Source organism: Neophocaena asiaeorientalis, unplaced genomic scaffold (assembly GCF_003031525.2).
Source record: "Neophocaena asiaeorientalis asiaeorientalis breed wild unplaced genomic scaffold, Neophocaena_asiaeorientalis_V1.1 scaffold332, whole genome shotgun sequence".
Taxonomy (NCBI): Eukaryota; Metazoa; Chordata; class Mammalia; order Artiodactyla; family Phocoenidae; genus Neophocaena; species Neophocaena asiaeorientalis.
Genome location: NW_020173111.1, coordinates 3,427,381 through 3,443,749, shown reverse-complemented (window position 1 = coordinate 3,443,749; position 16,369 = coordinate 3,427,381). Strand labels below are relative to the sequence as shown.

The following is a 16,369-nucleotide window of genomic DNA, read 5'->3' as shown; positions in this document are numbered from 1 at the left end:
AGTCAGTGGTGCAGAACCAGTTCTGCTGATGATGTCAGTAAGAACAGCGAGTATCGCACCTTATATTGATGAAGTCCAAGAAAACAAAAGGAAACAAACTCTTCAACTCACCGTTCCTGTTGTGCCCAATGAAAGGTGATTCATCTGTTGTGTCAAGGGGCCCATCATGTTTGCTGGCTGCATTGACATAGGATGGTCCATTGTTGGCGTAATCACAGCACCCTATAAGCACACACAACGTCCAACTGAAAACATGTTCCACAATGAAGGAAACTTTAAAAAAATAAACACAGTAGCTGTGCTAACATCATACGTGCTTACTTCTCACTAAAAAGGCTAACTTGAGCCATGTGTGATTTTTACATCCATTCATTTCATTTTGTGCCTGTCTAAATATGTAACATTAGCGACTTTATCTCTGATGTGATTTATCTGTCATTGTCATTTATACTTCCAATATTCAATGTAGAATGTATTCTAAGGACATCAGATATATCCTCTCTCACTGTTCTAATACAAACTTCTCTGACTGAAAAATATAAATACTATGGAAATTCTCTAATTGTTCTTGATATTGAGTGAAACTTTCGTTTTTGTCATTTACCCAGGATTTATATAGATAATTCTTGATCACCTTAATACAACCTTCCCTCAGGGGGATAATTCTGGTCCAGATGGGTTTCTTGACGGGATACCTTTAAAGGACATATTAAAATCTAGCACAAATGTTATAAAAATCAAAGCTACTATTTCCCATATTTTTTCCTCCTAATCTTTTGACCTACTTTCTTTCTATCTGTGCTTTTGACACAAGCCTAGAGGATACTAAACTCTGCTAAACGCTGGTCAAATGAAACAGCACTGAAATTTTTTTAAATGCAAAAATATCAAGTGTTTCATCATGGAAAGGCCTACTCCTAGAATATGCTTTCTGACTTATCATAACTGTTGGAAATGCAAGAAATAATAGACATAAAAAAAAATTCTTTCCATATACAAAGTGTCACATGGCCCATGAAGCCTGGAGCCAGGCCATACTACCCTTCCCTTCCTTGTCCTTTCTACTATCCTACTATTCCACCTTAATTGACTAACTTAGAGAATGGAAAGATTTTTTTTTTTTTAATTGAAAAGCTAGGGTTGGATGGAACCTTTGAGACTGTATAATTCCAGTGCTTTATTTTAAAGATAGTAATAAAGGCAGAAGCTCATTTAAATACCCAGTGGTAGAAAAATGATTATGAATCTGAATGCTATTTTTTTCTGTAAACATTATTTTTCTATGTGACTTTTTTCATATAAATAAACATTTTGAAGAAAAAAAAATAAGTCAGATTCATGTGGATGGAAGGATCTCGGCACCCAAACTAATTACCCACAAGCAAATATGTCCTAAAATGCCTTAGCTCAGTATAATCAGTTTCTCGTGCTATTATCCAAATCCAGCTCCCTGACTGTACCTGTTAAAAGATCAGGCTGTCACTCAGCCTTCCTTGTGGGCTCTACCTCATCAATATGGAAGGAAAATAGAAAATGAACCATATATTTGTAAATGATTGATATACAGAGCTAGCTTTGTTCTCAAAGACGTTTGGACTTTTGAGCTAGAATCAATCAAAACACATATGTTATTTTATAATCTGTAGCTTGTAAATAGACATAGTTGTGCATTTGCATTGCTTGAATTTCTTGATGCTTCCATAAACTGTCATTCATCAGAATGCTTCTCAAATGAGAGACATGATAAGCTTTTACTTAATTATAATTCAGAGACACAACACTTTTTCTTCCGGCTGCCTGAATTTAACAAAAGCATCTTTACTTTTTCCTTAAAAAAAAAGAAAAAAATTACTAGCCTTTATTTCAGGTATTTGTCATATCAAACTAGCAGTAAATACTTTGAGAAGAACTGAGACGCTTCTTAAATCACTTAGGGATAAACGATAGAATAATCTCAGAGTTAAGACAGAAGTTCTGAAGCATTCTTTTTTTAGCCAAAATGTGGCACTTTCACAACATTCTAATCCTTAGCAGGTGCAAGACTTCAATACTCTTCTTGAACTTGAGATTTAGGCTATCTTCTTAGAATATTTGCCCCTACAGGTTCTGACACACAGCTAACTTGTGACGGTCCCGGAAACCCCACAATTCTAATCAGATTGCCCTAGTCACATAAAGAATTGTTCATCATATATCAGAGATAAAGACCAAATTGTGTTTGGCCAGGAAACTTTCTTCGCAATGCCCTAGGGGTGACCTCACTCCCCAGCAGTGTGAGAGGTAGTCTTAAGTCTTTTTTTGGGGTGGCAACACGTAAATGAGATAAGGTGAGCCTGTGACAGACAGATAAATCAAAATCCATGCATGATAAGTATAGAAGGATTGAATGTCTGCATTTGGAATTAATTTCGGAAGGATCGTCTGGTCTCTTTAGAGAATCTTTTCATGGAAAATGCTTGGGGACTCATTTGATTACAGATGCCACAGAGTGAACACTGCTTCTGTGTATAAACCAGAAACCTGACAATCAAAGGGAAGAGTGTGTGTCTGTGTGTGTGTGTGTGTGTGTGTGTGGTGGGGGGAGGGATGTGTCATCATTTAGAATTGGAAATAGCAAAGCTAGGCACGGAAGACAATGTAAGAGAAACATTCCTAACCAGGCCAGCTATTGCAAATAAAATGAACAACGAAATAAGGCTTCTTGGGGGAGGACACATCACGTCATACATTCTTATTCAAATTTAGTAAAAATGTTCAAGAAACACAGGATTCCAACAAATGATTAAGATCATACATTTCTTAAGAATCTCAAGGGATGGAAGAAACTTACAAGCAGTAAGTTGGAAATACCAGACAGGAACCCATAAGGCTTCTTGGGGGAGGACACATCACGTCATACATTCTTATTCAAATTTAGTAAAAATGTTCAAGAAACACAGGATTCCAACAAATGATTAAGATCATACATTTCTTAAGAATCTCAAGGGATGGAAGAAACTTACAAGCAGTAAGTTGGAAATACCAGACAGGAACCCCTTGGGGAAACACATTGTCTTGATGGTGCTTTACTAGGGACAGACAACTTAGGGAGTTTGAAGCGCTGGTTATCTACAACAAAGACTGGGCTTTGCCAGTCACTGTGTTCATCAATTGCAATTCAGCTACAGAATCTCTTTTGTATTGTGTAAGACATGAAAAAGTGTGGGGGAGAGAAAAAAGAAAGAAAAAATAACAAAAAAGGAAGAGAAAAATCTATGGTTGTTAAGGCAAAATTATAATCGTGCCTCATTAAATCCCTTCCTATCCGATGCATTTAAGCCATAGACTGAAGAGTGTTTTGTGACAGATGTTGCCAACACATTAAGGGTAATTTCATTTACTCGAAAGGTATAGAATGTGCTGTCTGACGGAGTTTGCTTGGCAAATGGCAAAGCAAGAGGAAACAGATTTTTCATTTTAGCATCTCTGGATGTCTGGGTTTGCTCAATGTTTAAGCTGCAAAGAAAAATATTGTAACATGCTGCAATTCCACTAAAAAGCACAATGACCAGACAGCTGATGGGACTGCCTGGTCTGTTTTAGCCACGGCCTCTGCAAAACAAAGCTGTTCACACTCAAGTGTCATAGGGTGGAACCGTTTGCCCTAATTCTGAAATAAACAATTTCAACAGGATTTTGAATAAAGTTTCCAAAGATCACTGATGTGGAATAAATATATCTGACCTAAGGCCACAAAAGCATCTGTGTTGTTAACCTCCTGCCAATATTTGAAAGAAATTTTAAGTCTAGGAGAGTTCATTGATATTTTAATTTTCTAACAGAAATATAGGATCATTGACAAATTGGGGAAAACACCAGCAAGGCTCTCTCCCATCAAGAACACACATAGCTGGTTTAAAACCTACATTAATGCCATGATATGGACCACAATGAGAATTACCTGTATGAATGTTCCTGTGAATGTCAATATTCTAGGCCAGTGCCACTCCAAATAAGATCAAGAATTTAAATTCGACTCTCTGGGCTTCGGGCATTGGAATCTGTGTTTTAATAAACTCTCCACCAGCTTGAGTGTGTTTTATAATGTACTGAACTGGCAAAACTATGGGCATTGAATTATTCAAAACATGGTAGGTGAAGGAGTGATATGTGGGGAGGAGGTGATCAAAGAAATCAGTGAGACTTGATATGTCTTGTTATCTCATTTTATTTACCTTTTAGAACTCTTCCAAATATCAGAGGAAAGAAATCAATATCAATTTTCACCTGTCACGTTCCACACTTCAATTATTAACGAATGTCAAATTTGACCACAGTTTTCTGTACCACCTGCTCTGCAATAATATTTCTGAGCCTTTATTAAAAATGCAAAATAGTCGTTGAACTTCCAAAAATAAAATAAAATAAAATAAACTCTCCAAATGATTCTGATGCCCCCTAAATTTGAGACGTGTGCTCTGTCTATAAACGGCTATTGTATAAGTCAGTGCTACAAATACTTGGTCTTACTTTATTTATACTGTTTCTCAATTATTTGTTTTAAACCAATCTTGTGATAGGGTATGAGCCTTTGTATAGTAATTATATTACATTTTGTTTAAAAATGCAAAGAGGTCAAGCCTGCATTTTTGACGAGCTGAAATGGGGTGATTATCTGAGTAATTCAGGCCTCAGTCTGATGATCTGACATGTTTCTTTTTGATCAGTGTGCTTGTGTTGGAGCACATTTAAAATTCCTTCCTGTTTGGAATCTTAGGGAGCCTTGAATCTGAAATCACAGAAATGTAAAAGTATTAATAAAAGGTAGGAAAATTATAAGTGAAAAAAAGGAAAAGAAATATCACCCGCTTTTTCCCTCTTGTCCAATCTAGATGCCTCAAGTCAAAATGTTTGCAGCCCAAACTGGTATATATAGGACGGATAAACAACAAGACCCTACTGTATAGCACAGGGAACTGTATTCAATATCTTGTGATAAACCATAATGGAAAATAATATGAAAAAGAATGTATACATATGTATAACTGAGTCACTTTGCTGTACAGCAGTAATTAACACAACATTGTAATTCAACTATACTTCAATAAAAAATAAATTAAAAATAAGAAAAAAATGAAAAGAAATCTTTATGTTTCTTCCAAAAAGAAAAAAAAATGTTTGCAGCCCATATTGTGCTCTTTTCCTATGGTCACTTATGCAAAACCATAGGACTTGTTAGTAGTAATCATTCAACACGACTTAAAAAAATGTGGTTTAAGGTCATTTGTCTTCTTTCTCATCTGTGTGTTTTCTGGTTCTCAGTTTTTAATATTTCTAGAATAAATACCTAGTGGAGTTTGTGTACACCAGGCTATTTTTAGCACATGTGATGTACAGAGAATGATATGCCCTTACAAGTAAACTAGTTAGTGTAACGGATTTTCCAGTAGCAATGATGTTTTCATAATATAAATGGCATAAAGTTATTTCACTTAACTTGGGAAATAGCTAACCAAATGCGGTGCCTTGCTATATGAGTGTGTGACACTCCATGCTGTGTATGTAGAGATGTTTCACCTTTTCATTTGCTGATGTTGGCGTGGGTTTTGTTTTCTTTTGTTTTGTTTGCAGGGGTGCTTGGTGAGGTTTACATAGGGCTGCCTAGGGAGAGATAAAAAAGGATTGGGAAAGATTTCCCCATCCTCAGAAACGCTCATTAATCCTCGACTACCTTGATCAATGTCCAACTTGCAGAGGCTGGTCTGTCTTAAAATATATATATATATATATATTTGAAACCCAGAAAGCTGTGGCAAAGCTGGTAGACTTCCACTCTGGAAGCATTTTGGAATGATCTCCAACAAACACTGGAGGCTTGGGAGAATCAAGAATAACCAGGTGTGGAAGCCAGGCTGCCTTGAGGACCCCATGTTAGCCCCTATCCTTCCTTCCCTTTATTATTCTCCACTTGCTTCTTTCAATATACCTTCCAAGAGGGCGAGGGTAATGTTTACACATATTTGTAATCCCTATAATTATGAATTACATGCAGTAGATACTTGAAACAGTGTTTGTGAATTAATTTTATATATCGGCACCACGAATTGTTCAGTAAAATTAAAAATGGCTAACATTTACCAACTTTTAAAATTTCGATTGTTCATTCTAAAAGGGCTGAAATCACGTTTGCTTGTTCAAACTGTCTATTCACAGTGTCGTGGTGTTGTCTACAGTAGGAGGCATGTAATATATATTTCATAAATATTGGTTGGAAAATGATGAAAGAGAAAAACTCAAATCAAAAGGTTCTTACAAATGTTATTTTGAGATTAATAGTCAAAAGGAAGCAATCCAAAGATTCTGAAAAATCTTGTTCCACAAAGGGCAGTACAGTTTCAAAACCAAGGTTGTGCTCACGTATGTGTGCATTTATTAATATATTCAATCACCACAACCTTACAGGTGAGATCTGAAATTCACCTGATGTAAAAAGTTCTACTAATGCCACCATCACGTATTTATGGAAATCATCAAAATAAAAAGTATCTGTGTTTGTGCATACACCAGTGGTCCTCACCAAGGGGTGATTCTGCAGTGGCTAAAAGGGCCATTTGGCAATGTCTGGAGACATTTTTAGTTGTCAAACTGGGGAAGGGGTGCCGCTGACACCTCGTGTGTAGAGGCTATGGTTGCCGAATATCCTACAACACACAGAACAATTCTCCACAACAAAGAATTATCCAGCCAAAAACACTAGTGCTAGGGTTCAGAAATCCTGGTACACACAAATATATATTCATAAGCTCCAGTTACACAAAATGAGAAAGACTTGAAATTGCAGTAATTAGAAAATGCCACAAAGTAGGCATCCACTCTCTGCTCCCTACATCTAACAGCAGACCTTAGATTCTATACTGAGATTATATTTATGCTATAAACCAGTTTCTTAAACACCTGACATCTAAATCAATTGCCCAAATCCTATAATTTATCAATGAAAGGAAGCAAGACTATTATTGACTTTACATTATGTAACTTTATAGAGCCTATATGGTTAGTTTTGAGTTCAAATGTATATTGCTATTTATTTTGGAAACACAGCTAACTAGAGCTGGGTTTCTCCTTTTAAGTTTAGACAAATTAGATTTGATTGGTATATTTGGACTACTACCTAGAGGTGTGTACCTGTAGGTTTGGGGTATCATGTTTAGAAGCAGGGCATCTTCCATTGTTATGTGGTAAATTTAGAAGAGTTTTGTACGTAGTTTATCTAATGAGAGAATATCTATTAACGGTAAAAACAGAGGGTTTTTTCTTACAGTCTTATAAACATTCTTCATTTCATGTTGCTTTTGGGTTCAGTTGCCATTAATTGGAAGTGTTTTATTAAAAATATGTAATATTAAAAGTCAAGCCAAATTCATTTTAACCATGGAGTCCCCTTTAAAAGAATCCTAATTATATACCATGCTTATTCAACTGTGAATAATGGTTTCAACTACTGGTTAAGTGCTTATTTATACAAGAGTGTCATTTTGAATGAGAATTTAAGTAAATATGTCACATGGAAGTATTTTTTACCAAAGCAGGTATATAGATAATAGTATTCTCAACAATGCTTTATTGAATCCTTTAGAGTTCTGTGCTTAAAATTAAGAAATTTGTTTAGCAGTGACTTCTGATGTTTTAACAAGCTTCTTTAGAAATCTAATCGAGTACAATGGCTTTTAAATACACTACAGAATTGAGGAAGAGTTGATATTTTGAAGACCTTGGGGCCCAAGGCTCAAATGGTTTTGTTGACTGAATGTGTAGTAGACCAATTAGTTCTTTTATCATTAGACTCCTACACCTGGTTAAAACTCTAAAAGGAATTTCATCATGCAGGTGGGTTACAATATAATCTTTTCTTTTCATATTTCTACTTAAAGAATTATCATTGCTGAGACAATGGAAATATTAAGTGTGCATGGAAGGATCCCAGGGCCTCCTCAGAGAGTCTTATGTCTTCAGCAACAAAGGGTGGATTTGTGTTCATCACCTCCCATTCCAACCATGTAATCAATGTGTGGCTCTCGGCCACGAGATCCACCACACACAAACCTACGTGCCATAAAAACCCATGCAGTGGGAGGTAGACGATGTGAAGGAATCACATGATTTGTGTGGGAAAACTAATGGTGTAACCTAAGTCCTCTGTCTCCATTTGCAGGGCCCCTGTGGTATATGGCTTCCTCACCCAGGTGCGTTGCACAGTTCCAAAATCAGTTTAAAGAGATTTGTAAGCTATTATCTATGGAATGGATAAACAACAAGGTCCTACTGTATGACACAGAAAACTATATTCAGTATCCTATGATAAACCATAATGGAAAAGAATATGAAAAAAGAATGTATATATACATATAAATGAATCACTTTGCTGTACAGCAGAAATTAACACAACATTGTAAATCAACTATATTTTGATTAAAAAAAAGAAGTTGCATGAGCAGGGAAATGATGTAAAAGGCTCCATAATTTTTCTAATAAGAAAAAAAATTTAAAAAGAGATTTGAGAAAAATAAAAATAAATAAATATTAAGGACCATTAAGCTGTGGCACTTATCAAATGAATGGGTTAGTCACATTATATTTCACCATCTTCTCTATTTTTTTTTTTTTTTTTTGTGGTACGCGGGCCTCTCACTGCTGTGGCCTCTCCCGTTGCGGAGCACAGGCTCCGGACGCGCAGGCTCAGTGGCCATGGCTCACGGGCCTAGCCGCTCCGCGGCATGTGGGATCTTCCCGGACCGGGGCACGAACCCGTGTCCCCTGCATCGGCAGGCGGATTCTCAACCACTGTGCCACCAGGGAAGCCCCCTTTTTTTTAAGAACAAAAAAAGCCTCTGATATCTACTCATCACATATATTACATAATAGAAAATTATACTATCAATATGGATAACAGCTCCCAACCATTTTCCTACCTTAAAAAATAAAATAAAATACACTTGTCACTTTAAAGATGAGCAAAACTGATTTTCTTTAATTTTTGTTCCACGACAGGATATAAAGGAAACTGTGTTAAACTATCTTCTCTACCAAAGTACAGCCTAGATTTCATGCTTACAACTGAGTTAGCATCTTGAAAAATATTGCCTTATAGTGGAAATGTCACATGTTTAGGACACTGGCACTGATAAGCCAATGGCTACTGTAAGTTATATTTGAGTATAAGGGTAGATAGGATGATCAATTATAAGATCAAAATAGTTTCCATTCCTGCTTATCCCATCTAGATTGAATGAGCAGTAGGGTCACCCATGAGGTTGTGTCTTCCTACTCATTTCTACATTTTATCTCCAAAAGAAGGTCCCTGCAGGTAGATCCAAGATGGCCCCTTGAGCATGGTACACATGTTCCATTAAGCTCCCATGGCTTACAATTTACCCTTCTAATCTAAATCCCATCCACATGAAGCCTCTCCTCCAGCACACTGAACTACGCAACTGTCTCCGACCCATCTTGCTCTCCCATCCTTGGCGTCTTTGCCTGGGCATCTCCAGCAGATCTGCATGCGTGTCTTAAGATTCTTATCAAATGCTCCATTCTAGGGAACAGCTCCTGTGTCTGACCCAGGTCACTTGCTCCTCTCTTGTCTCCTAGCTTTTGGCATACATCTGATCATGAGTATACTTATTTATACTTATTTATTTCTCCCCTGAATTCTAAATTCATTGTGCCATTCATGATACTTTATTTTCTAAGGGTTTCAGAGCCCTTCACAGTGTCTATCATGAAATGGGTCATAGTGGTGCTGAATTTCTAAATGAGTGAAGGGCACTTGCTCATCTGACAGGGCTGCCATGACTTTAAAAAGATGAAAAACGTAACAGCGACTCTATGTTCTAACTGGACAAGGTGATTGGACAACAGCATGGTCTTAAAAATCCATTCATTCAGTTGCTCTGCTTTCCTTTAAAAGTGCCCATATCTGACCACTGCCAGCTGGACAGTCTCGCCATTTACCAAGAGAATTTCTGGGCTTCTAATTCTAAGGGCTGCACACCACCCAAGGAACTCTAAGGTTGGATCCACTGCACGATTTCCATTTTACGCAAGAATTACATGGACCCAATCAAATGCTGCAAAATTTCCTTTATATATCACAGTATAAGCTTGTTTTTACGAGGGCTTTCACATGCCACACACTGCTTTAAGAGCCATATATATGCCTAAGATTCTTGTCAAACCTTGCCATGTGATGGAGAAGAAATGCTTTATTCACTTGTACAGCCATCACTTTGTATACCTCCAAGCAGATTTTCAACGTACAGAAAGCTTAAAATGCACATCAGAAGCAGGATTCCAGGCCAGTCTTCTTCCAAATGATAAGGCAAACAGGATTCCCAGCAGAGGTCTGAATATTTATGGGCAGCGTCTTTTGTCTGGTAAGATGTTTGTCTCACTTTAGCACTCAGGATTGTGAGCTGTCATAAAACTTCTCATTAAAAATTTCTCCTTGCTGACTAATAAGCCAAAACACCCTGCTGCAAATTATTTTCAAGGTCTTGCAGCATCCTATTGGTGAAGGGGCCTGGGAGATCATTTCTTGATCACGGGGGTAATCAAGAAGAAGGGCTATCTGTTACCCTACTAATGGCCATTGTATATAGTGCAAATTACCAAAATATGTCACAGGCACCTTGATTCTGGATATTACTAGGAAAGCCACTATTCCTTGTCCTGCAATTTGTTACAAAATGCACTTTATTTTGTGGTCCCTCGGAGGACACTTCTGAGCTATTTGTTTTCTCCTTTAAGACATTTTTAGGAATTTGCCTGGTTAAAGCTGCCAACTTGAATAGACCTAAGATACAGGTATGAAGCCACGACCCTATTCAAAAAGGGATTTACTCCCTTTAAAGTGCACTTTCTGTCAGTACTATTGTCACTAACATGCCTCAACCTTAGTATATACACTGTTGATGAAATGTTTAGTAACCTAACGCTGATATAAAATACGTCCTGGTGGCATGGCCATATCCTAAGGTAAAAAAGTTACATATTAGCAGCATCCAACCAAGATATATTCTGAGGGATGTGAGATGTTAGTTAATGTACCTAAAGTTGTCCAGTAGATGAGATGAAAGCCAGCTTTATGTTTCTACTCTTCAGTATTCTATTTTTTGTATTATTTGTGCTAGAAATTTAGTTACACTTAGATTTTATTGCCATTTCTCCTAAACAGTATTACTATATCAGTGGGTGTGACTTTTTCTTTGTTTAATAGAATGGTCTTAAACTCTCTAGTACCTTGCTCTTCATAGTGTGGTCCAGGCACAGATAGTGTCATCTGGGAGCCTAGTATAGAATCTCTGGTCCACCCCAGCCCCACTGAATCAGAATCTGCAGTTCGATAAGATTTCCAGGTGAGTCATATTCAAGGTCAAGTATGAGAAACTTTGCTCTATTTTTTATATGTCTGCCATGCCTCTAGCTGAGTAATTATTCTACTGCATTGCTTCTAAAGAAATTCTTCATGTATTTCTTACTCATTTTGTTAATTCCCTTTTCGGTTCCTATTTGAGGGCCACACAGCTTCAAATAGTCTTTGTAACATTAATACGCCTCCTGCAAATATCTTATAACCACGAACAGCCAGTAATATTTAGTTCATCTCCTCAATAGTCTCCATAGGGTTTCTGCCTTTATCCATACAATCTCCTCTCCAAAACAATTTCCTTTCTTTTCTCATGACATATTTGCATGGCAAAACCCTCCAACTGAAACCTCCATTTCTCTCCAAATAATGTCTTTTCCATTGATGAGTTTGAAATGGCTACTGCAGGCAAGTGTTGGAAGAGATGCTAAATGCCTTGTAAAGTAGTGAGTCAGCATCTACGTACATATCACAACTACATACAAGGGGTTAGGTGTCAGAAGTAAAATTCCAAAATATTACTACTTGCTAGGTCCTTATGGAATTAGTCTAAAGGTAGTTTAAAAACGAAAGTTTTTGAAAAGTTCTTTGTTGTCTTGGCCTTTTTTCTGAACTCTTAACCCAAGTTTCCAGCTGCTCACTGAACCTAGAATCTCAGGCACCTCAAAACTACCATGTCCCATTTTGAACATTCTCTTTCTATCCTCAGAGCATATTCTTTCTCCTCTGTTCCATTCTTGGAATAATACGTAAAATTCGAAGCCATCCTTGCCTTCTTTTCCCTCATCACACATAACAATACCACAGTCAAGTCTTGCCAATCCCACATCATAAATGACTCCAGATCCTCTCTCTTCTGTTCAGGGCTACTAGCTAGGTTATCCCTCATTGGCTTAATCCAGCTACTTCTTGTGGTGCCTCCGTCAGTCGTGGCTGGAGACATTTGTTTTTTAATACTCTCTTGGCATGTTATTAGTTTCCCCCAAAGTGAATCCTGCCTTTTCAATATAGAATTGAAAAAAAAAAAACCCAAAACACTACATTTCCTAGACTTCCTTGCTGTAAGATGTAGATATATGACTAGTGTTAGACAGAAGTACCTGTGAAGGACTTAGATTTTGAAGATGATGACGAATGAGAAGTGGCCAGGGCCTGTGGCATCCATTTTGCAATCCAGGCAGGGGCAGAAGCAGCATGAATTCATGGTTTGCAGCAATGTGGTTTTGGGGGATAGTGGCAGTAGCACCTCTTTGGGTCACGTTACAAGCGATCTAGAAATTTCTTATCTGCTAGTCATCAGCATTTATTTGCTATCAGACTAATCTATTGTCAGAATTTGTCTTTCTATAGCAACTTTACTTAGGAAATAAAAACATGCTAATTTCATTGTATTTAATTAATTAATTAATTTATTTATTTATTTATTGCCGTACGCGGGCCTCTCACTGTTGTGGCCTCTCCCGTTGCGGAGCACAGGCTCCGGAAGCGCAGGCTCAGCGGCCATGGCTCATGGGCCCAGCCGCTCCGCGGCATGTGGGATCTTCCCAGACTGGCGCACGAACCCGTGTCCCCTGCATCGGCAGGCGGACTCTCAACCACTGCGCCACCAGGGAAGCCTGTATTTAATTTATTTTTGAAGGTAGCGGGGGTGAGAAAATAAACTAGCATTATTCTTTTAAAAATAGTTCACCAAGTTTTTTGTTTTATTATTTCCTACTGTTCCCTGAAGGAAAACAGATATGTCTTTATATATACTAACTGGTATTCAAATTTTGAAGTGTTTATCATCTTAGGGCCTTGATGATATACCATCTTTATATTACTTTTCAAAACTTCTGTAAAAGATAACATGGGGCTGCAAATACATTAAAATAAACTTATAGCAAAAAGGATCTTTCTGACTTTTTGATCACCAGCTAAAATTATACTATTGTTTTAAAGTTATTCAAGAGAAAGTATTCATAACCAGTTTTTCCTCCTAGATTTACTCCCATCTTTCTTTTGGCACGCCTTCTCTTTCTCATAGATTTTGTGTGCAATAGGTGGGGAAATAAATGTTTGGCAAAATCAGGCAATTTGACTACTCAGGGGTTTCAACACGTACGTTTGCTTTATTTCATGCAAGAGCAGGCCCGAAGCCATCTGCCTGCCAACAACTACATCCTTCATTTCCACTACGGAGGCAGAGCCCCCACCTCATCATTCAAAGGCAATCTTCAAAGGGACCTTGTTTTTGCTCATTCCCGTTGTGACAGATGTTTTCTATCATCTACCTCCACATGCTAACTCATCTGTGAGGGTCTGCCCACCCCCTCTCTGCAGCCAGCTGTGGAAACAGCCCCAGTGTCATCTGTGGCAACACTCATTCCGTTCTTCTGACCTCACCAAAGACCACATCCAAGAGCAGGAAAAACAAACATCCCTGATAACTTCCTTCAAAACATTTCCAGGGCAGGAGATAGGCTCCAGATAAGAGCCCTTTACAAAGTTTGTTACAAAAGAGAGGAAAGCTTATTGGAAACACTCAAATGTCACCAGGCTAGCCAATTGGGGTAATCCCCAGATTAAGGAATAATGAAGCAATAGCATCTGTGGGCATAGTTCAGCTGAAAACATCTGGTTGACTCAGAACCACTTCAATTAGCCTAGGTACATATCAGTCATTCATTTCTTTTCTTTGATTGTATAAAGTTCCCATGAGGAAATGTTTACACCCCAACTCATCCAAGTCTTTGAAATACTGTGAAAAGACGGTATCATTTCTTAAACGGACAGACAATTAACTTGAGTTGCTCTGTGGCAGAGTTACACTCCGATATTAGAATATATTTTAGGAACAAAAATTATTACGCTTTTTAAGAAGTCTGTCTTGGCTTGCTTGAAACTGACAAAGCAAAACTTTTAGTATAAGAATCATATCACTTCCTGATATTGAGGGGACTGCTTAAATTACAGTATATATGCCAAAATGTCTGCAGTGTTAGGGCCTTAATAACTTTTTTAAAGATATTTTGGTGATATTTAGAGTTTAGGAACAAGAACATTAATTAATCGATTCATTCACTAATACTTACTGAGGTACTCTTATGTCTTGCCCTGAAAAATCTTAGTGTTTAGTAGTTGAATAACTTTAATGAAATGTAAGAAAAACCAAGTTTCAAAAATGTAATGCGGACAAAGCGATCAAGGACATTACAATTTCTCAGAGAGGTAAGCATCATTGGCAATACCAATATCAATTTCTGTCTTCAGTTTGTCTACAGTGTTGGCTGACTGTTTGCTAACACTCAAGTCCTGGGGTCACCGGTGAGGCCCAGGATGTGTGTCTCCCCTATAAGTTAAGGCATTACCCAGGCTGAGAAAGCCTGGAGGTTTTTCTACAGCAGGAGGCCATGGGCCCTTAGGAAACAGTCTGAGATCACCAAGCACCAGGCTGAATATGAGAAGGAAATAGCTCTAAAAAATGAGAGAGAATTATAGATTAGACACACAGTAGAGTGTGTCTAAAAATAACTCCATGTTTATCTTAGTTATCAGGGTCAAAAATGCCCTTAAAGGCTGAGGTTTCTCAGGATGGATGGCTCATCCCCGAAGAAGAGTTGGTGGTAATTTCAGATGTGTTCATTTCTATTGTCAACCATAGCTCACTTAGCTCTTTCATTAAAGCCCATCGTTAATTGACTGGTAATACTGTATTGTGTTATTCCTCCTAAGAATTTTGCCTGCACCCCAGAAACAACTATTCAATTGATAGCTTTTAGTATTTGCATGGTAATGGAACAGCAAGCATGACTACCCCACACCTACCTATTCTGACTATGGGGGGCATTTTATAAAATTTTTTCAAAAACCCAAATCTAATTATAATTCAGTGGTTTTCTCCTAGGATAGGCCTAACAAATATTAATATCCAGTGGTCTTGGTGTAGGCCTAACTTTTAAAAAATTATTTCTACACAATGTATAAAATTCAAACAAAAATCATTAAGCATCATTGGTTCATAATAGTTTCTGTGGCTTTTAAAACAACTATTTCTCTGATAAAACATTCATCTGGGGACTTTATGACTCAGGAAATCAATGATCAAAGCTAAAAATAAAAATTATATTCCAAGACTGTAGCCAGATAAGAAGAGATTATTTCACCCCATACTACATCCTATAGCCCTATTGTGGACTCAAATGGGTAAAATGACCTTTTCAAGGTATTTTTGGGATGAAGCTAGTCTGCAAGAAGGTAGCCTGCAAAAATTTAAGAAAAGGAGAGAGAACTGTTTTTGATTCACCATTCTTTTTGAAAACAACGGCAGAATGCAATGTTTAATTTGGCATTCTTTTAACACCTAAACTGTGAAGACCAGTAATCATATTTGTCAATTTACTCCTGTCATAAAATTTCAAAAGCCAAAGTATAAGTGAGTCTGCTCAGACACAGAAAAGAAGGTCCATTTCAAATGCCAAAACTTATCAGCAAAAAGCAAAGGACAGTCCAACTTTCCTTCTTTCCTTCTTCCTTCCTCCCTCCCTCCCTTCCTTCCTTCCTTCCTTCCTTTCTCTTTTGGTCTCATTTACCTTTTTGGATCTGATTTGATTTTTAACCTATGTGGCTAATTTTCAGCAGGTCAATGGAAATCTTGCTTCTTGTTACTGCTATGCATGATCAAATTTCATGAATCAGATCCCCAGAGGTAGTGGGACATCTTCCATATAGGTGTGCTAAAAAAGTAAGTCAGTAATGGAAGAAACAAGCTTTCTGAGGAGTGCTAGGGCTAACACTCTAAAATCATGTCAAATCAACCATATTAGTCCACAATCTTTTTCTTAGAATCTGAAGTGGGGAGAAGCAGGGAGGTCATTGGGTGGAAAATGTGAGAACAAAATTCCAAGATGTAGTGGCAGAAAAGTTGACAATTCACAGAGTTTAAGAGAAGCTGGTACAGCTGTTTCAGGCAATGGCTTTGGCACT

At 37.6% G+C, this 16,369-nt stretch overlaps 1 protein-coding gene across 4 annotated transcripts in view; it reads right to left on the bottom strand.

Moving 5' to 3' along the window:
• Nucleotides 1-16,369, bottom strand: part of RBMS3 (RNA binding motif single stranded interacting protein 3) — a 699,814-nt gene that overhangs the window by 47,444 nt on the left and 636,001 nt on the right. For all 4 annotated transcript variants that reach the window (XM_024743510.1, XM_024743508.1, XM_024743509.1 and 1 more), the window contains one exon: nt 112-222. In XM_024743510.1, the coding sequence (XP_024599278.1) occupies nt 112-222 (111 nt within the window). The remainder of the gene's footprint in view (nt 1-111; nt 223-16,369) is intronic.